The sequence below is a fragment of the Corvus cornix genome, chromosome 20, assembly GCF_000738735.6.
Source record: "Corvus cornix cornix isolate S_Up_H32 chromosome 20, ASM73873v5, whole genome shotgun sequence".
NCBI lineage: Eukaryota > Metazoa > Chordata > Aves > Passeriformes > Corvidae > Corvus > Corvus cornix.
The window spans coordinates 7,083,619-7,105,544 of record NC_046349.1 but is presented as its reverse complement, the minus strand read 5'-3'; the positions used below and the strand labels follow the sequence as shown (position 1 = coordinate 7,105,544).

At 51.5% G+C, this 21,926-nt stretch overlaps 1 protein-coding gene across 1 annotated transcript; it reads left to right on the top strand.

Annotated features, from left to right (window-relative positions):
• The first annotated feature begins 8,557 nt into the window (after positions 1 to 8,557).
• On the top strand, positions 8,558 to 16,090 carry LOC104687845 (BPI fold-containing family B member 4-like). The gene is made up of 16 exons (XM_010397106.4): positions 8,558 to 8,767; positions 9,817 to 9,928; positions 10,221 to 10,869; positions 11,192 to 11,293; positions 11,403 to 11,525; positions 11,817 to 11,880; positions 12,321 to 12,381; positions 12,747 to 12,826; positions 13,434 to 13,643; positions 13,781 to 13,834; positions 13,915 to 14,085; positions 14,474 to 14,541; positions 14,844 to 14,886; positions 15,302 to 15,365; positions 15,487 to 15,563; positions 15,802 to 16,090. Exons 2-16 carry the CDS (start codon positions 9,832 to 9,834, stop codon positions 15,874 to 15,876), a joined length of 1,938 nt encoding a protein of 645 aa, XP_010395408.3. The 5' UTR covers positions 8,558 to 8,767; positions 9,817 to 9,831; the 3' UTR covers positions 15,877 to 16,090.
• The last annotated feature ends 5,836 nt before the right edge of the window (positions 16,091 to 21,926 follow it).

Sequence of the window (21,926 nt, the reverse complement as noted above, 5' to 3'; positions counted from 1 at the left end):
GCTTAGCAGCGGGCCACTGAGCACAGCTCTGGGAGGGAGGTAATGACGGATTAAACCTCATGACAAGTTTTATACAGAAATGAAGAGAGGAAATAAATTACTTTGTGCTGCATTACCTCACCAGGCTGAGCTCCCAGAGCTGGGTCCTGTTGGGTGGGGCACCCAGGAGGGGACGGGTTGGGACAGTGGTGGCCACAAGTCTAAGGGCCAGCCACAGGGACAGCAGCAGCCTGGAGGAGAGTTCTGTGCAGCCCATTTGCAGTCTGGTGGGATGGATGGATCTCCCATGGTGGAGTTAGGACAGGGTTGGGCTAAGGACCCCATTCTCTTGGCAGCTGAATGTTCTTCTCACCCTCACTCCAACCCTGCCTGAAATCAGTAAGAATATTATTGAGGTTATCACAGTTTTCACTGTGTTATCTCCCAGCTGAGCCCACGTCCTCCCCCAGTGTTTGCACAACCCCATGAGCCTTTGGGGAGTGGGAGCTGCTCATCCAATAGTCACAATGACACATGTGGCTCCAAGAGCAGAACTCACCACTGCCCATCTTAGGTTTCTCCCTGCTCCCACTTCTGTCTGTACCATGTAATTAAGCAGATCAGGTTTTTCCTTCAGACTTGGTGCACAAGTCCCTGTTGGCTGTGAGCTCTCATTTGAATGGAATCCGAGACTGAGAATTTACCCAGACTTTAAGATTTATCAGTGAAATTATTTGTATTGGGGGACATTGGAAACCCTGAGGGTTTAGCTCATGCAAGAGTATCACCCAGCCCTTTAATTCTTTCAGTTCTCCTCTTTCTCAGTCAGGTTTTAGAGCCTGACTGTTCCTTACCTCTCTCCAGAAGATCAGCAGGGCTCCTGGGTGTGTTGGGATGGAATATGTTAATAGAGATGTTTCATACAGTACAGTGGGAGCGCTGCAACCCCTCACCCTCTGGCACAGGCTCCTCTCTGGGGGGTCTGTGCTGAACTCATATTCTGCAAATTCTCCAGCAGGCTCAGCTGCTCTAAGTGGGAGTGGTGTTCTGCAGAAAATGGCAGAGGAAGGCATGAGCAAAAAGCCCAACACCAAACCCATGAAAGGCATCTCAGGGTGAGTGATGAGCCACAGCCTCGCACTGCGAGCCCGGAACCGGGGACGAGCAAATAAAAGTGGGAGGTTGGGAAGTGTCAGCCTGGAGGCAGCCACGAATCACTCCCTGCTAACAAGTGGGATATTAAAGCTGGTGATTTTCTGCTTGGCTGTGTCTACAAACACACAGAGAAACCGTAACTTAAAGGCAACAAAGTGCATCAGCTCCTGCCTCAGCACCGTCCGGGGCAGGTGTCATAGCTCTGCAGTGTGAGGGGGCCCAGCTTTAGTCCATGATGTCTTGATGAAAACCCCAAATTTCTGGGGGATCAGGGCTGGCCCTCCATCCCCCAGATCCATGCTGGATGGGGCTATAGAAATGTCTGGATGCCAAAGCAGTTTTTTCCTGATTTTTTCAAAATTGGACTGTGTGATTTTTCGTTAGGAAGAAACATGTTTCTACATGTAAAAGTAGTTCTAAATAAAAAGTTTGAACAAGAAGAGGAAGAAAAAAGGTAGTGAGAATATCAGTGAGAGGTGACTTTGCTGTAAGCTGCAAATCCCGCACATCTGGATCTGACTGCTCCTCTTTACCCAGCTCTTTGCCTGCGTCTTCCCTTCAGGCTGAAGGTGAAAAGATTCTGTTCCCTGGTGATCTCTCTGGTGCTCTCCCCTGGCTTGGGGTTCTTCATGGCTTAGTCCAAATGAGCATCACTGGGAAAAGGTGAAAGGGAGCCAGTGCCCACAGAGAGTACGGCTGGGGGATCTGGGGGACTCGCTCATCCCTGGGGTTTATCCTGTGCTGACCAAACTTTGCTCTGAGCAGCTTTACAGAAGGAAACATGGAAATTGCTCTGGTTGCAAACCTGATAGTCAGAGGGCAGCTGGGGCAGGACACCACGGGCACCCTCAGGTTCAGCCCCAGGAACTCCCATATCACCTTTGTCAGTGCTAGAACCAACCCCCCATCAGGTAAGTCCCAAAGGACACATGGCTAGTGTGCTGGGATTGACAATTCCTAAGGGACAGGTAAGAGCACTGTTAGGTGTTTCAGTCTTCAGGTTTGGATTTCTGCAGCACACAAATACTTTTTGCAGTTCTTTTTTCTCTTTTTGTTATGTAAACAAGGGTTTTATGGATAAATTCAGGCCAGCTCTAGTTGTGCTATTCCATGCAATGTGCACATTTGTCTGTTTTGTACTCCCAGACCGTCAGAGCTTCTTTTAGGGATGAAAACCTTCAGCTTCCTTTAAAACCAGAAGATGGCATTCTTGAGAAAAGATTTGCAAAGACAGAAAACAGATTTTATTAGACATGAGGCATATTTTGCCCTAATCCGTACCAGATCAGTTTCTTTAGTGCGTGACTTCCCCCCTTTTGATCTTCAATAAATAATTATTGCTGTGTGCACGAGGGCTCTGAGGGTGACGTGTTCTCCCTGCCCAGCGTGCGGTCCAAGTCATGAGCAGGGTCCTTCACAGCACCCTTCACAAAGTGCTGCCAGCTCTGGTAAGTCCCATCCTCCTCCCATCCTTGTTTCCCAGAGATCATCTCCTCCTCCTTTTCCTCCTCCTTTTCCTCCTCCGCCTCCTCCTTTTTCTCAGTGCACCGTAACAGGTTTCACAGTTTTGCCACACAAAGGAGCTTTCAGACTGGCGAAAAGGAGCATTTCCAGCCATTCCTGGGTTTATGCAGCAAATGCACTGGTGCTGCTGGAAGCCTCCTTGTCCCAGCCTGGCGGGTAGGGATGTGATGCACGGACAGAGCTGTCCTTGGGGTTGAGCACCTGGTTCCCAAAGCCTTGTCAAAGGGCAACTTGCAGCCCCCTAACATGTCATAAAGTCAGTCCTTCTTAGTCAGATACCTGTGGGGCTCTGGCCCTGCTCTTTGCTCAGCTTAAGGCATGTTTAATCCAGAATAACCCAATTCAGCCAGGGACAGAGAAACTGAAGCAAGCCCTGATCTGTGTAACCAGCAGTGGAGGCTCCCAGTGTTTGTGGGTGGGTTCTGCACTGGTCTGGCAGCCTCAAAGCTCTGCTCCCACCAGAAGTGTCTGTGCAAGGTTCTCTCACACCTTTCTTCTCACCCTACAGCTGTGTGCAGCTGTGGATGCAGTGCTCGGCCTTGTGAATGCAAAATTCACCACCACGATTTGTAAGTTGGCATCCATCCATCCATCCATCCATCCATCCATCCATCCATCCATCCATCCACCTCCTTCCCTTCCCCTGTCAAAGGGCAAAGTGCAGATCTGGTAACTTCTGGTTAGTTATCCTTCTTTGCTTCCATGCAGCCAAAATCCCTCTGGGGATTTCTGGTTCACCCTTTGCTGAACCCCGCTGCTGATCAGTGCAACTTCCATAGAGCTGGATCTGAAGGTGGGTGCTGCTGGCTGCCACTGGGTCTTGGAGTGGTGACATTCCTGAAATCCGTTTTTTCAGAGGTGTTGATTTCCCCTCAGCTCAGTGTTTCCTGTGGAGTTTGTTGCTCCATTTCATTGCAGAGCAAAGCACCCAGCACCTGATCCAAATGCAAATCCTGGAACATCTAAGAAAAATGGGAGATGTGGGGCAGCAGACAGGGATGTTGGTTAGGAATATGTCTGTGTGCGGTGTCCTATGGGCATGGAGAACTCGGGGGGGACTAGGATCCTGGTGGGGACTCCCTTTTGCTCCTCCTTTCCCTTTGCAGCACAGCAATCTGGAGGCAGAGTTGGATGTTTCGGAAGAAAAGTTGTGGCTCTCCCTCGCTCTGTGACTGTAACGTGGCTGCTGCTCTCCGGTGCCAGCACAGCAGAGGGACAGTCCCTCTGAGTGCGAGAGGGCACACGCTGCCTCTCACTCCTGCACTGTCACACAGAACCTCCTTTGTCTCTGCCCGAGTTTTTTACAGCTTATTCTAACAGTGGGTTAAAAATAGACGAGGGTCACCATGACATAATCCAGCTGACCTAAAACCTGGAGAGATGAAGTTGTCCTGGTTCAAGGCAGAGAAAATTCTCTGTGTGGGAAGCAGCCCCTCTCTGGAAGGTGACTTCCAGAGAGCAAGGGGGGTTCTGGAGGCCAAAACTGGGGTGAGGAGTTTGCTGAGGGTGAGCAGGATGCTGAGTTCTCCTTCCCTGCGTCTATCTCATGTGGCCTTGGCTTCCTCCCCGCTGGGGATGTTTGGTGTGAACCAGGGGTCTGCATCAAGCTGGGATTGCTGCTGGGAATCTCAGTTTGCGTAACACTGTACCAGGAATTTTCCCCTCACAGCCTCTCCAGCTGCTTTCGTTATCAATACCAGATTCATTTAAAAAAACCCACAGAAAAACCGGAGTTAATCCTGAAAATGAAAATGTTATTTCAAGGAATAACATTTCAAGGAATTACATTTCAAGGAATAACAAATGATGAATCAGCCTCCTAAACAATTTTCCCACGGGCACAAATGCTCAGAAGTGATCCCTGCTCCCAATGTACCATGTGCATTCGTGGGGGTGTTTTGGCCACCAGTAACTCTCCCTGGTGTGGCACCTGTGGGGTGGGATACCTGGCACATTCCTCCTGTCCCCAGACTGTCAGGGACTCTTTAGGACAGTCACTTGCTGGCCCCTTCCATTGCAGTGGAGCTGGAGGGGGGAAGTGTTGGGCAGTGCCTCCAGTTGGGTTCTGTCTGCCCAGTCCTTCGGAGGCAGGAGGGATCTGCATGGACAGAGCCACTGCAAAGGATGCAGACAGCTTCTCTGAAGCCTCTTTGAACATTGCTCCTGTCCTCAGAATCAAACCCCCTTGCTATCACAAGCTTTCTGAAGTCTCCAAAAATCAACACATCTCCCTTAACCACACCTAAAACCAGCTGAAATGGCAGTAAAATCCCCCACCTTGCTGCATCCATTTATCTATTTAACTCGTGGGAAGTATGCCAAAAGCAGAGACTAAACTAAAATACACAAACCCGAGAATTCCCACCCTGTTAATTTTCCCTCTGAGTATTCCCAAAATCCTTTGGTAAGCAGGGAAATGCTGGAGATGCTGGCAGTGCTCACCATGGCTGAGATGTCTCTGACAGTGTCTCCTACTCATTTCAGGGGTGCTGTGTGCAGGGATCCTGTCCGACCTGCTGGGCAGCACCCACAGCATCAGTGGGGACAAGGTAGGGACGCTGCCGTGGTGGCTTTGCCATACCCTGGGTCACCCCAAGACTTTGTGCCATCAGTCCATCACACCCAAGCACAGAATCAGCTGTTAAATCCCACCCAGGTGCTTTTTGCTGTTAAATCCACAGATCACACTGGTGCTGGACATACCTGTCACTGAGACCTGAGGATGGGGACTCTGTGGCTGCAATCCCCAATCCCCACTGTGGCCAGGAGTCAGTGGGAATGGGTGGGGGAGGGAGCAGCAGGGTGCTGGGCTTCCTGGGGTGTTTCTTCCTTTCTTTGGCTTTCCAAGAGTTTGATTCCACAAGCTGAGATAAAAAGACCTCATGACCCCACAGCGAGACTGTCCTGCCATGCACTGCCAGAGCCAGCTGGGCATGGCTGGGCAGAGGCCATGTCCTGAAGGAGCTGATCCCTAAATAAATCACATTTGCATCCACACCTCCCACAAGTCAGGGGTCCAAGAAAGTGACCCCCTGCTCCCGGGTGCACGTGCTGTGAGGGGTGGGGACTGTGCCCGGGGTTTAGGACCTCAGAAGGAGTTAGGTTCAGGCTGGTGTTGGGATTTATCAGCTGCTTCACTGATATTGATCCTGAGTGTGTAAGTCACTGACTCCTGGATAATTTCTTGTCATTAGTAAGTCAATAAACAGCTTCGATCCTGACTTCATTGACATGATTTGAACATCTTTCCTGGTGACAGGAAGCTGGCACTGAATGGAGGATATTTTTGGAAAGACTGTTGTGTTTTACCCCCAGGAAAACCTGCTGGGGAGGCGGGCTCCGAGAACCCCGTCTGTTCTCCACAGGGATTTGTTCTGCATCACGTGTAAGGACTCATTCTCCTTGGGAGTTCTCAACAGTGAGGAAGGAGCTGTAAAACCAGCTCCCCATGAAAACTGGGGCTTGTGATGCCTCTCTTCATGTCACTGCAAACACGGGTCAAATTGTCCTTATTGTTCTTTTGTGAGCTAACAAACAAATTAAATGGTTTGAGTTTCAGTCCTCTGATCAGAGCAAAAAAATGAATCCAAATACCTGTCCACTGCTTTCCTAGAGAATTTGAGAGTGGGAATCTCACAGAGCACCTAGTTAATTCTTTGTGAAACAGCCCCTCTGCTGAGCCACACTATCATGTCACTGGTGCTGGTGACCTGGGGTGGACGTGCAGCCTTGTCCAGCGCTGTCCCCTGGAGCCCTACACAGACCCAGCAGCCCTGATCCCTCAGCAGCAGGGATGTACCAGTCTCTCAGTGGTTCCACAAGGATGGCAGGGCAAACCTGGGTTTCCTCAGGCAGACAGGCCACGTCTGAATGTTGCCATCAATGGGAGAGCAGAGCAGATCTACCTCATTTTCCAGCGACGGCTATGACATTTCCCCAGGCTGCACTGACTGGAGCCTGCTGACCTCCTGCTACCATCAAGGCCTCCGATTCTTCTCAGGGATACGTGCCCCTTAGTCTCTGCCTGACAGCTCCATTTCAGGTGATCCAAGAATAGAGAATTGAACCTGTCTGTTCACACCAGTCCTATTCTTCTCCCTTTGACCAAATCCGTTCTGGTTTGCTCCGTGTTTCTGTCCTCGCTCAGTGATTTGGCTTTGTATTCTTGGGGCTTTGAAAGTCACTTTAGCGAGACTTGGACATCACAGCTTCATTCTCTTTATGGGAATCTGCTTTGTTTTTTTCAAAATATCCAATGGTCAGGGACCTCTGCATTCAGCAGCTGCTGGGGAGAGGCCAGGTTGCTGTCATGCCTGAAAGGTCACTGCACAGGAGCTATTCCCAGAGGTGCCACCCTGCCCCTTCCCTGTGCACTGACCAGTATTGGGGCTGTCTTCATGGTAATTCAGGTTTTGGACAGTGGCTCCCATGAGTATGAAGCGATTCACGATGGATGATAACTTAATACCATCTTGTTAACACCCTCGTCCATCTTATCAAAGGTCATGATCTCACCATGACAGCCGGGCTTTGTGCTCTGGAGGTCCTGGCTGATCAGGTTGCAAGGAGAGTGTCAACTCCTTCAGTGCTTTGACATCTTTGCCACCCCTTCCTTGGCCTTTAATTAAGGTATTTTTTCAAAGCTGGAAATAATGTGTGTCCAAAGCTGGCTCATCTGCTGGAAATATTTATTTCCAAGTTTACAGAAAGTATTAACACTGAGCAAGCAATTTTTTGGGATTATTTTTCAGCAGGGCTGGGGAGCAGCCATCACTATTCACTCCTGTTGTCAATGAGGACATCTGGGAGCAAAGAGTTCACCCCAGTCCCAAAGAGTTCACCCCGCACCCAGGCTGGTGCATTCTCCCTCCAGCACAGGCAGCTTTTGCTGTGCTTGTTGGGATGTGCTCCATGCACGGGGACCGTGTTTGGTCCGGGGCCTATGGAAGAAGGTTTCTTTTCCCTGCCCCAAAGAGCTGCTGCTCTTTAGGGCAGGGAAACTGTATTATCTTTGTGTCTCCTGGGCAGCAATCAGGGCAGGGACCTGGACAGAGCTGCAGGGAGGAGGCAGAAGACCCTGGGCAGCTGCAGCACATCTGTTGCATGGGGCGGTATGATAGGAAGGTGTGCCCACAATGGGATCAACAATCCTTCCAGGACTTCAAAAATACCACAAACCAACAAACTCTGGCCTGGGAACTTCCAGGTCAATGGCATCAGCCTCCTAACAGTATCTTCCTGTTAAAGCACATCCCATCTCCAGCCCTCTGGAGCACTCCGAGCAGAGGTGATGGGCTTGGAAGCAATTCCACACCAGTTAGATAAGGGCAGCATTTTCCAGTTGGATGGTGTCTCTCCAAAGAGTCTGTCAGCTCAGGGTATCTGTTAGGCCGTGACATCCGATCAGGCTGTAGGCAAGTTGGATGGGAATGCTGAGCATGTCCTGCTGGCCTGGACAGGGAATAACTGGCTATTTTACTATCTCCACAGTCTGTCTTTACACTGGAAAAGGTGCTGCCTGGCCCTTCATTTATCATAACAGGTGACACATCCCCACACATGGGCTTACTGCTCAGTACTGCAGCCCTGAGAACTGCAGAAGTATGAACAGCCACGGATGGCCAGTGTTTTGATACATTTTTCAGTCAGAACATCAATTTTATTTGGAAAAAAAATAAGAAAAGAAAAGAAAAGAAAAGAAAAGAAAAGAAAAGAAAAGAAAAGAAAAGAAAAGAAAAGAAAAGAAAAGAAAAGAAAAGAAAAGAAAAGAAAAAGAAAGGTATTTTATCAGGGCATGACATCTCAGCCACGTCTGCATCTTGACAGGCTGAAAGGATGATGTTCCAAACCAGGCACCCGGAGCTGGCTGAGTCTGCGCCTACAGGTCGTTGCTCAATGATTTACCTAACTCCTAATATCTCCAAGGAAATATTTGCAGTGGAAGTCACCAGAAATAAGACCTTGTTTGTTTTGCTCCCCACCAATTATTCTGGATGTCCCAAATGACATCACCTGCCTTTTTCCTTCTGTAAAGCTCTATATATGAAGATCCTGGATCCCGGTGATCTTCAGAAGACAGGGACATCGGCTGGAGACAGAGCTTGGTCAGGTAAGAGCAAATTTATTCCTCAGTAAGTGTGTTCCTTGCTTCTGTCTCTGCAAACTCTCAGTGTTGCTTTGGGAGTGGTGGCCTTTTAACAAAAATTGTTATTCTTGCCTGCTGCCTGCCTGAATTATCCTCCAAGAAGTAAATGGTGCCTTTCAGTGTGAGTTTCTCCAGCAGAGATGTGCATGTTCATTGGATTGCAGTCCTTGCCGAAGAAAGGGTATTTCAGGGTTTTCATAAACAATTATCACTTAAATTATCTTTGGTATAGCTCTATTATCTGCAATAGATTTCTAGCTAAGGCAAATTAGACCTCTCACACGTGTTTTGATCCCTTTTTGATGAGTTATTTACATTTAGATAGATTTGGAGCAATGAAGTTCATTTTGGTTCTTTAAAAAACAAAAAGAAGCTACTTCAAGTTGGAGGTCCCACAGAAATATTTCAATGACACTGAAATGTTAAAGTTTACTTTCTCTTTCTTACAATTCTATCAGGTATTTCCACGCAGAGGGAAGCCTCAGATTCTGATGTTTGTGCAGAAATCATGACATTCAAACTGGAGGTGCTCTCCAGTGCATTTGTACTGTGGAGATGTTGCTTTACTTCTAGAGACAATTGTGTTGTCAGAAATGTCATATTTTCCCATAATGCAGGATGCAGGATTTGTTTCTTAGAGAAATTTCCATCCAGAATGGATGTACCCCAGATCACACAGCTAAGTCATACCATTACTCACCAGCACTGAGGGGGTCGCAGCAGGAACATCCCAACAACCACTCACTTTCCCCACAGCTGCTGTGGCCATCGGTCTTTGGAGTAACTGGTGTTGACATTCTGGTTTCTCCTGCAGGAAAGTGCCACCAGGAGGATTACTGTCCATCATCACCAGTGTGATGAGTAGGCAGTAGAGGTGCCAGCAGCCTCCTCCCTGATCTTGTCTTCCCTGACAGCCATTTGTCCTTTTTCCTTCCTCCCTCCTCCTCTTTCCTCCCTCCATGGACCGGTGCTCACTCTCCCAGCACTGCTCTCATGGCAGTCACTTCCCACAGTTATCAGGACTGAAGATGTCGGTGTTTTGGACTGTTGTCCTCCTCAACAGCCTGCTGGTCCCTTCACAAGGACTTGGACTCCTGTCCTTGGTTGACAGAGGAGATATGAATGGTAAGTGTATGTAAGAGACAGGATTTATCCTTCTTTTGAGAGCAGTTTTGCTCTTTTGTCTCTTGACCATGCTCAGAAAATCAGAAGCTGGTCCAGATCTGCCCAGCAGTAGTGGCAATGCTGGTAATTTGCATTTATACAGCACTTTGGAGATGGCACTTCAGATACTTTACAGTGGCTGGTGCCACCACCTCATTTGTATGAAGAGGGACAGGGGAGGGGAAGGAAGAGCCAGGCTGGCTTGTGTGCTGAGTCCACGTAGCTCACAGTGACCTCTCATCCTGTTCTTCAGGTATGAGAGATTCACCAGCCAAAGGTCTTCCCCAGAGATCTCAGGATGGTCTCCTTGGTGGCAATCTGCTTGGTGGTCTCCTTGGAAAAGACGGAGTTGTTGGAGGTCTCCTGGGCAAAGACGGTGCTGTTGGCAGTCTCCTTGGAAAAGACGGTCCTGTAGGCAGTCTCCTTGGAAAAGACGGAGTTGTTGGAGGTCTCCTGGGCAAAGACGGTGCTGTTGGCAGTCTCCTTGGAAAAGACGGTCCTGTAGGCAGTCTCCTTGGAAAAGACGGAGTTGTTGGAAGTCTCCTGGGCAAAGACGGTGCTGTTGGCAGTCTCCTTGGGAAAGATGGAGTTGTTGGAGGCCTTCTTGGCAAAGATGGAGCTGTTGGTGGCCTCCTTGGTGGAGATGGTCTCCTTGGTGGAGATTGTCTCCTAGGTGGTCTCCTTGGCAAAGATGGTGTAGTTGGTGGTCTGCTTGACAAGGATGGTGTCCTCGGTGGTCTCCTTGGCAAAGGTGGTGTCATTGATGGTCTCCTTGGCAAAGATGGTCTTGTTGATACTCTCCTTGACACCGTCCTTGAGCTTCTCATTGGCAAAAATGGTCTCCTTGGCAAAAATGGTCTCGTTGGCAGCCTTCTTGGTAGAAATGGTGAAGATCTCATGGGGTGAGTGAGAGTGGGAGATGGTGTCCCTGAGCAGCCCACTGTGTCTGAGCCATGCCAGGGAAAGGAGATCCTGTTCTGGAGCCTGCACACACAGAGCCCCCTCCCTCCCCTCTTGGGGCAGGCTCATAAACAGGGCTTCATCTGCTGGGATTTTCTGCCTGTGCCTTTTATGTGCCACAAGCTGCTCCTGATGGAGCAGGTGGGGGTCCCTGATGACCCAGGTGGGCAGGACCCCAAGAGCATGGCTGCCGTGCTGGGGGCTGAGGGACAAGGGCTGTGCAAATGTGCTGTTCACTGCCTTTTCCTTATTTCAACCATCCAGACTGAGAATTGTGAACAACACCCTCCCCAAAATCAGTCTGCACTCCCTGCCGGGCTTTGGGCACCAGGTGGACTTCAACACCCAGCTGCTGGTAGAGAGCAGGTAAGGCGTGTCCATCAGGGGCATGGCTTGGGGCAGGCGGTCACCATCTCTTTGGAAAGTAGATGGTCAGCAAATGTCCTGAGCTGCCTGCTGTGCTTCCCCTGGACAGTGTGCCGGGCCAGCCGCTCTGCAAGCAGGTGGAGGTAGATGTGACCATGCTGGTCCAGGACACGTGGACAGCTCACCAGAATGCTCTGAACTGCAAGACTGTTGACATAAACACCTATGTGAGGTATGAATCAGGTGGGACTTGTGGCAGTGGGACACCTTGGTGTTGTTGGTGATCCAGCTGCTGGGCTCAGAGGGGAACAGTTGACCTTTTTTTAAGATTTGGGCTAAGAAAAGAACATTTCTGGGTGTGGGGAACCTAGCACTGGGCAGGATTCAGAGGGCTTGGGAATAGTAATATTTCGGCCCTGAGTATGGACGATGCAAGTGAGGCCTCATGTTTCTCTTGTGTAAAATCCTCTTACTTTCCAGCATTAATCTTTGTCACTTGTTATTTCCTATTTTCTGTTACCAGACCCAGAGTGCCAGTTCTGGATGAGCCTTTGAAACGCCTCCTTAGCAATGTCCTGCAGGATCTGGTGAGTCTGCAGAGCCACCTTCATGCGACCCACCAGTACAGTGCTGGGTGGGCAGGGCAAGCAGCACAGGCAGCAGGCCAGGCTGCCCCATGGATGTGGATATTTGCACAGCTGTGGGCTCAGCGGGGCGGTCAGCCTGTCCTCCTGCCGAAAGGCACCAGCACCATCACCTGTGCCAGGCTCTGGTGGCAAACAGATTTCTGAGCCAACTGCTGGTTTAGCAGCCACTAACCCGGGTGAGACCCACGCTGGCTCCAAGGGGCCGCTCACCCACCCGATGCTGAGTCCTGTGTGATGGGATGTCCCCCCCAGCCCCGCCTGCAGCAGCTCTGCCCACATGTGCAGCCCAGCAGAGCCCACTGTCACTGGCTGTGTGGGTGCCATGTCACCCACTGGTGCAGCGCGTCCCAGGACCCTCTCACTTCCCTCTGCCTCCCCAGGGCTGCAACATCATCAACGCCAAGCTCAAGGTGTTGAGCTCCCTGCTCGGCTCCAGGAACCGTAAGTGTTGACACCTCCTGTTCCCCTCTTCCCAGTGACATCCTGCCCTGAGCATGGCGTGGCTTTTTTCATTAGGTAAATACAAATATTTTACCAATTTTCTAAAACCAGAACTCCCAGCTCAAACCCAACATTCAGTTTCCCTGCCCCAGCAGCAGCAGACAGCTCTTCCTGCAGAAACCCAGCACAGGAATGGTTGCTTTTAGAAACAACATTTTGCTACAAAATATTGTTTTCTAGTGGCTTTTCTAGCTGGGAATGCTGTGAGCGGGAGCTGCTGCTGGTTCCAGTAACTCTTGGGGCCATGGGATTTGGGAGCATCCCCTGCCATTGCAGCTGAAGAGTTTTCTTCCCTGTGTTCACAGAGGTGCTCCCACTCGGGGCTCTGGGGGACCTGCCCTCCTTCTCCATCCTCAGTGCTGACGCCATCCAGATGGATCTGAAAGTAAGTGCCACCATGTTCCCCCGTCCCAAAACCTCTGACTTTGGGTGATTCATTGGAACATGGTGGCTGTTTGTCAGAGCTACTCAGATTTCAGCTGCCTTCAGGCACATGTTCACTGGAAGGTACTGATGAGTCTGCTCTGGCCACAACCCTGCTATTGCCACTGCTGGGTCTCTACCTTATTTTTTGCCTTTTAATCCTTGATGGTGGCATGAGCAAGAGTGGCTTGATGCTACTTAATTAAGCATAATTGTAGCACTCTCATAGTTTTTAATCAGAAAAGTTTAATTTCATACAGGAGCAGCAGTCACTGCTCACAGACATATTCTGTTCATAAGTGGTTTGTCAAAGTAATTGACAGGGACCAGAATCATGCATAAAATATCAGCAATGTGTCTTTCCAATCAGGATACGTGGCAGTGCTCCAACGGGGAAGGGGTAACAGATGCAGCCCTTGCCTGTGCCAGGGCAGCCTGGAGCAGCCCTGTGATCATTTAAGTGCTGACAAACCTCGTGTGAGCCGCTCTGCGAGGTCCACAGGCAGGCAGGGTGCCCAGGGCAATCCTCTGAGCCCCACCAACATCCCTCCCTGCTCTGTCCCCTGTAGCTCCTCTCTGAGAATGCCAGAGGTGGCATGACAACCCCCATGCAGGGGCTGCCACTCACTGCCAGCCTGAAGTTGGCCACCGGCCGCCCGCCACGGCTCAGCCTTTCCCAGGACACCCTCAGCGCCCTGCTGGAGCAGGTCCAGGGGCAGGGAGCCCTCAACCTCAGCATCACCAGCTTGACGGGTAGCAAATTCCCTCTGCAAGGCCAGGTCAGTGTCCTGGTTGCTCTTGGGTGACCCAAGGACACCCAGTGTTGCCTGCTTGTGTTTGTGGGGTCCAGCTGAGGCCAGCGTGGGCTTTGCACGAACCCTCCCGGGCAGCGACGTCACCAGTGCTGTTCCCACAGGTTCCCGAGAGCAGCTCGCTGACCATGGATGCCCTTTTCCCGTTCATCCCCCAGGTCAGTCACCTCCTCCATGTGCATTGATTCCAACCCCACCACTCACCCCACCCTTGCCCTGACCTCCTCTGCCCCTGCAGCTCGCCCGGGTCCTCCCTGGCTCTCTGCCACTGGAGCTGCGTGTCCAAGTGAGCAACGAGCCAGTGGTGACTGTGAGGGACGGAAGAGCCACTGCCACCCTCAAAGCCTCTATCGACGCCATCAGTCCCGCCCTGCAGACCTCCCAGGGGCTCCTGTTCTCCCTCGATGTGGTGAGTGAGCTCCCAGGAGATGAGATCCCTGAACAGGGCGATGGCTGAGGCTGGATGACTGCTGGCATCCCCTTGGCTTGCCCTACCCTTGGCCCTGCAGCATTTGCACTTTTGTATTTACCGCATCATCAAAACAGTGATGCCCAGTCCTTTAAACAAGCTCATAACCAAGCATAAAACGTAAGTGAAATGTTTCAGGAATAACACAAAATAAAGACAGGAAGGTGAACCCTGGGGAGAGAGATACATGATGCCATCTGTCACAAAAATGTGGCTTCTCGGCACAGACAAGTGTTTTTTCTCAGAATGGGTAATTTACAAATACACTTTTCAGTCTTGGGAGCTGTGCAGGGGAATAACCTCATTTCTTTCATTGTTCCATTTCCAGGACATCGTTCTGAACATCACCCCATCAGTCTCTGATGGCAAATTGCAAACCTCCCTGGCTCTTGACAGGTAGAGCCCAGCTCTGCGGGTGGGGGGGCTCTGCCTGGGGACAAATGGAGCTGGTGGCAGAGAGGGGGGACAGTGACGTAGACATAGTAAAGATGTCAAGGGCTGCTGGAGCCTTCCTGTCTCATCCCAGCCCCCACCTCAGACCAAATCTATGGCTGATGTGATGAGACAGTTGTAAAAAAGTTGTTCTGTTTTTAAAATCCTGTATCTTTATGAGGGTGAGGAAAATTCCAGACTGAGAAAGGGCCTGGAGGAGGCTGCACCAACACATCCCAACTCTTCCTTGTTTTCATCTTTTGTAGCATCAACCTGACACGGTTCCCCTCGAGTCTTGACGCTTCCACTGTAAGTGCATGCCCTGGATCGAGGTGCTGCAGTGAGTGATGCAATGGCCAGAGGCTCTGTGTAGGGGAGGAAAACCAAAAGCTAATTCTTCTTCAGTTTTCACCCTTCTACTTCTCTTGGCAGAGGGCAATTGCTCTCTGTCCTGCAGATCCTTCTGTGCTGTACAGCAGTGACACTTGGGTGTCTCTCCTCACTTGTTGGCAGCACAAGTGGGGGTGCTGGGAATGGGGGAGGAATAATTAAAAAGAAATTACCCAAAGAGCATATCCACCCTCAGTCCTGGGAGTGTTTCACTGGAGGAAGAAGCTTCCTAGTGCTTGTGTTTCATAGCACTGAGTAGAACTCAACCGATAACCCTGCCATGGCCCAATAACCACTGCTCTCCTCTGCTACTGACACACCCTCTTCCCTGCAGGCCTCCTCGCTCACAGAATGGCTCAAGAAGGTCCTCACAAATGTATATGTACCTTCTGTTAGAGGTATGGGGGTTAGGGTCCCCTCTCATCTCCAATTCAGCTGGATTCGGGGCTCTCCCCCCCCCTTGCTGCCTTCATTCTGGGTTTCATCCCTGTGACGAGATTCTTACACCTGTTTTTGCAGATGCCTTCCATGTGTCGGTCCCACTGCCCAATGTCCTTAACACCAGCCTCAGGAACGCTGAAGTTGACATCACTGATGTAAGAATTGCATTTTCCCATCGTGCTGTGTCCTGGGGAGTGGGAATGTGCCCACCCAGGGCTGGGACGTGCAGATCCCACACCCCCATCCCACCCTGGCCAGCCTCATTTCCCATGGGCTGCTCCCAGTTTCCCTCTGCTGGTGTGGACCCACAGGAAAACCTCACCTGGGGTATGGGAAAAAGCTGGTGAAAGTCTGAATGAAACAACTGAGTCGTTTTTGTGCTGCTTCTTCCAGGTGGACGAGTTTTCCGGCCAGACCACTCTAGAAAGATTCTGCTCAGGAGGAGCCTCGATGCTGTTCCCTTTCTGAGGCAGCACATGCACCCCAAGCCCTGCTCTGCTCCACTCTCTCCCTCTTCCTTTCTCTCAAGCCCTGCCCCATGCTGTGGCTGTGGCCTGAGCAGGACGGGCAACAGCCTTTGGCCAGCATCAGGGTGGGAAAACTTCTTGGCTGGTGGATGTTTGGGGGTTTCTGTGGCCGCTTCTAACATCCATAGCCAGGAAGCAGAGCTCTTAGGCATAAAGGTTGCTCTTGTATTGCTCTTTCAATAAAATCTTTCACTGTCACAGTATTTCCTTCTCTGGATATTTATTCAGATGTGTTTCCGGCTCCCCACACCTGTTTGCCTGCTCCATGCCCCTCTGCCACATGGATGGGTGGGGAGGCTGTGCCTTCAGAGGATGAACTGGTACCTCAAGAGAGCATTTCTGAAGCACAGCCCGTGGCACCAGCTGTGAAACAGCCTCTCGCAGGGGCACTGGGTTGGGTGCACGTGGGTGCCCTGCTGGAGCCCTCTCTCGTGCCTGACTGACGAGGGGCAGAGGGGAGATTGCAATGCAGTGCTGGCACAGCTCTTGCTGATATCTCCCTCTCCTTTGGAGCTCTTTGGAGCAGCTCCCGCTGGCAGCAGGTCCCACATGGAGCCTGCTGGTGCTGGTTGTGCAAGGCTCTGTCCAGAGCCCGGCACAGATAACCTGAGCTCACATTCCATAGGGATTTATTTAGGTGTGTATTATGCCCTTGTTGTGTAAGACGCACCAGGTTATCAAAAAAAGCACATTTGATCTCACAAAGGTATTAAGTGTTGAGGGCACCAGAACAAAAGCACCCTTATAGCCAGGAGTGGCCATGGGGGTGTCCCAGCACAGGAAGGAAACGCCATCTGCCAGGAAGGAGCTGGCAGCTGCAGGATGGGTGGGACAATCCTCAGGAGCCACTTCTCGAGGTTCCTCGAGCACTACAGGAGACAAAAATCTCCTGGTACTTTTCCAAAGCCTCCCCATGCACTTGCTGGAAATTTAAGAATTTCCCCCTGATGTGGTAAGCTGTGTGTGCCAGCCCACGTGCAAGTGTCAGCAGGCATTTCTGTGGAAGAAGCTGATTTCCCAGCACGGCTCTTTCAGGTCAGTGCAGCCACAGTCTCAGGCAGCAATTTCTTCCCTTTATCCCTGGGTTCTTGGGTAACAGTGCTACCTGATACTGGCTGTCCAGTAACCTGTTGCTCAATGCTTTTCCCTGGTTTACAAGTCTTTATTCATAATGGAATATATGAAACCCACAAATGGTGCTTTACACCCTCAATCCACCAGCTTTGAAAATTTAGGCACCTTTCCACATTTCCTGCAGCACCATCACTGCATAAGGGTCTGCTGTGTGGGTGAAAGCAGAGGTGCCCACAGAGCAGCATAAGGTCTCACCTTGACCAGGAGCTGAGCAAAGCCAGGCTTGAAATTCAGGATGAGGTCAGGTAAAGAAAAGGAGTCCAAATAGTGGCACAAGGTACTGTGAGCTTGGGGGGACAGAACCCCTGTTTTACCCCCAAACCTTATGATACACCCTGGTGAGCCAAGAAAAACCATGGGAATAAACCCAACAATAGTAGGAATGCAGGTGAGTAATTCTAGTTTATATTTAGTGACTAGTCTGAAAAATCAGAAAAGAAGGTTGCTACAGCAAAATGAAAACCCTCTTCTTAAAATCCATTCATTTAACATGAACATTTCAGGAGGTTTTGTGTAGTGGTATCCTTTTGAGGTTCTGGTTAATTTTATCGTTATAAGGTTAAAATGAGCCATTTTAATAAGAAAGGCCAATGTGAGTCACTGATATGATTTCAGCCTTAATTTTCACACTCACCTCAGGGTGAGGGGGGCTCAGGTTGGGCTGTAGGTTACGAGGAATCATTTCACAGTGTATGAATGGTGTCACAGTGCCCAGGGATGGAAAGGATTTAGGGGGTGACCATAAATAGGAATAAGCAAACAGGGGTGGGCAGGAGCTGGCTGGAAACCTCCCTGTGGATGGATGGATGGACTCCCCCTCTCCCCACTGTGTGTTCCCAGATCCATTGGCCCAGCGTGGCTCTAACTCGTGAATGGTTTCCGTTCTCCTAAAGCTCGTGTTTTCTATTCACTGAAAAATTGTCACCCATCTTGAAATACCTGACAGCCCTTGATCTCAGCCCAGCCTATCTCCACTCTCCCTGCTGTTGTTCCCCAGGTCCTGCCAGCACCTACAGCTTTCCCAGTCCAGCAGCAGACACGATGCCACCATTGCACTGCCCTCCTGTGCATCCTGCTGACCCCAGCATGGAGCCAGGCAAGAGATGCCATCCTCAGGCTCAGTAAAGGAGTTTTGAGTGATGGTGAGTCACCAGTGCCACTCTGGAAAACAGGAGCCAAGGGGGTCCTTTGGGATTGACACCCTCATACCAGCACCCATGATCAGGGAAGGAAGAGCAATTGCATGTGGAAAGGGAAGAGCACGATGCTTGTGAGCAAACCTTCCCCCTCCAAACTGATCCTGGAGTAGTTTTGTTTATGTAATTAAAATTTCAACTGGCCAGACTCTTAAAAGAAGAAAGCTCCGTGTGGGATCTGACGGCTGCTGGGAAGTCGTGCAGGTTTGTGGGGCAGAAGAGGCTCCTGAGCCGGCCGGGGAAGGGCCGGGCTGGCGGCAGTGCGGGGGCGTTTGCCCGTAGAGGGTGCGCGAGTTGCGCGCTGGCCGCGGCTGCCGAGCCGCCGCTCCCGGCTGCAGCCCGCCCGCCTGACTCCGCTGCAAGCCCAGCAGAAGCAGAAGGAATAGCAGGGCAAAAGAACCGACCTCCTGATAAAACTGGAAAGCAAATTAAACAGGAAAATAACTGAGAAAACTTGGTGTCTTTTATAATTTCTGGTCTAACTGGCCTCTGACTCTCCCACCTCCTGAGCATGGCTGTGTTAGCTGTGGAGCCCAGTTGGGCGTAGAGCTGCCACCTGTAATGTCCCTCTTGCTGTCCCTGGAGGCTGAGGATCGTGGAGCTGACGCAGGGTGTCCGTGCAGGTCCTGCCCGGCATTGGTGCTTACCTCGACCCCTACACTCGAGTGGCCCTCAATGGCAAGAGATGGCTGGGGCTGGGGCTGGTGCTGCAGCTGTTTGGCGGCATTAAAATCAGACTCCTGAGAGGATGAGTGATGCAGATGTCCTCCCCTGCTGGCATAAGCCACCTCGCCATCAAGCTCTGCCAGCCCCAGCCCACACCCTGTGAACGGCAAATGTGTGAGGGCATGTTACACCGCTCCATCCCACCATCCCTGCAGGTGACAGCCACTCACCAGCCACGCCACAGGGCCGGTGGTGCTGGTGTCTGTGTGCCCCTCACACAGCCACAGTGAGTGATGTGCTGTCCCACAGGTCCCAGGGCACAATTCTGCCCTGTGTGCCATGTTCAGGGGTCATTTTAATGGACATGGTGTGGGGTCTTCTGAGACGTGAGCACGTATTGTAGGAACCACTCAGGCTGAGATTTTCTCTGCTCATTTAAGGAGACTATACACTAGTAGATAAAAGGCAGCAATAAATTTCCCACTGGCTATTTTGGGATGCAAATTACAGTTATCTCATGCAAAATCCAAGCAGAAACGATTCACTCTGCTGCTGCAATTGCCTTGCTCCAGGAGGTCTGTGCTCCACGCTATTCACAGGGAATTGTTTAACAAGACCCATTTACTTTGCAGCAGGTTGTTTTCATGGTGCTCCTTTAGTTTTCCACAGTCTGCTCCCAATTGTGGATAATTTATTGGCAAGTATCCTGAACAGGCTTCTTCCTAATCTGGTAAATCGGAAAAATAAAACGTTCCGGGAAATAGCAATGAGTCTGAAGGGTTGTGGTGCAGCTCCCTGTGGCGTCACCAGTGCCTGGAGCAGGAGCACAGCCACTGTCCCAGGGCTGCTGCATCCACCCACCCAGTGGCTTGGGATTGGTGGGGGACACATTCCATGTCTCCATCAGCTTGGGAGGAGCTTCTCCCTCCTTCCCAATGCAAGGTCTGCCCAAGTGCTGAGAGTTTCTAAGGAGGCCCTGGACTGTGCTACGGACTAATGGAATCTCTCCTCCTCCTGAAAGCCCCAGGGTCTTTCTAGCCATCCCCCACGGGCTCCTGGGTCCCAGCCCCAACCCCAACTCCTCTGAGGAAGGGCCAGGTGCCCAGGGCCAGACCCAGAGCTGGTGGAGTCATCAGCAGGGCTGCCATTCCAGGTGTCCAGTGCTCCCATGCCCAGGGAAAGCCTGGCAGAGCCAAGCAGGGCTGTGTGTCCCTTCTCTGGCCCCGAATGTGGATTATCACTGCCCCTCCCCAACTCCTGCAGCTCTGCCCAGTGCTTGACATTGCCCTGGGATTAGTCAGTGACCAGCTGGGAGCACACGGTGGGTCCCACACCTTGTCCTGCCTTGGGCCATGTGTCACCCACTCCAGCGGAGGGACACCCTTCCCTCCTCTGCTCCACCCTGGCCCCAGATTTGCCCAGTGCCAGGAGCAGGGGTCCCCAGCAGCTCCCTGCCCAGGGCCTACCTGAAACCCAGGGCTCTTCTGGATGAAACAGAGCTCCAGGCAGGGGAGGGGGGGATTTGCAGTCGAGTCCGACAAGGAATCGCTGACTCCCTCCCTCTTTCCCCAGCACTGGTGCCCCTGGATTTGCTGGGCTGCATCCAGTACACCAGGTCCAGCCTTCCCCTGGCAACTGGCCAGTTCCTTGAGGTGGATTTGAACATGAGTCCTGCATCTTCGCCTTCCATCGGTGCACAGGGCTTGGGATATTTCCCTTGGGTACATCAAGGTCTCCTTCAGCCATGTACACCTGGGCAGGGGGCTGTGGAAGCTGGCAGAGGTCCTGGCTCCATGCCTTGCTCTCACCTCTGTCATGGGAGAGCACAGCAAGTTTTAGGTTTCACAAACTTTTGGAGAAGGAAGTGTCACGGGGCTTGACTTGGCGAGGCCGTGCGTGCAGCCATTTCACAGTGAGGGAAGATGAAGTTGACCGTAAAGGCAAATATTGCAAACGTTTTGACTTGTGTTTACTTCTCCTGTGACTCCAGGCTGTCATCGCGTGTGTGGCCAGAGACCTGGTGGACTACCCACTAGGAAAGCCAGAGACTGTCCCCAAAACCCAATGGGACCCCATGCCACCCACCCTTGCCACCCACAGTGGACACCAACTCCTCCCACTGGGCCTCTCGGTGAACTTCCTCAGGTGAGACAGAGCTGTGCTGGGTTGCAGGAATTCAGGATCAGACCTGTCCTGGAGGGCAGCACTGTGCAATTCCTGCATCAATGGGCAACATGCTCTGCAGCTCCTGGTCACTGTTTGTGCTCCCACTGGCAGAAACTTTCCATTTTTGGATGTTGGCAGGTTCTCCAGGCATAGCCTAAGCCACATGAATTGCTGATGGAAATTGCAGTCCCCAAAGCACCTGTGGTGACCCTAAAGAACAATGCAGGTGTGATCCAGCTCACAGCTACAGCAGAGGTGATGGTGATCCAGCCAGGTGATGTCCCTCTGCCTTCTGAACATCGTGTGTATGAAGGCACAACCCATGCAGAAATTCCTTCTGCAGCTTCCTCTCGCCACAGGGCAGTTTCCCCATAGATGGGACCTGTACCCAGCGTGGCATGGCTGGGCTGCAGCCTGGCCAGCGGCTGGAGGAGCCACCCCAGCCCTGACCTCTTTGTTTGACCATGAGACACTTCCTTGAGGAGACAGGGGCTGCACATAGAGGGGATGGAGTTTGGGACTGAGACCCGGGGAGAAGTTCAGCAGTCACCTCCTGCCCCATGACACTGTGCTGGGCTGGCTTGTGTCCCACATGTATGCTAGGAGAGGGGGTTCCCCTCCCCAGGCTGCTGAACATTGACTTCACCTGCCCAAGGGTCCCACTGAGTGTCTCTCCATACCCAACACGGCACAGCAGCAGCTTGGTCTTATCCCTGTAGATGTTGCATCCTGCCTGCATTGCTTGAGCAGATTGAGCACATGTGTTTTTTCCATGGAACAGTGTGTTTTGGACTCTTTTGTGGGTGCTCGGAAGGGTGTGGGTGTACTT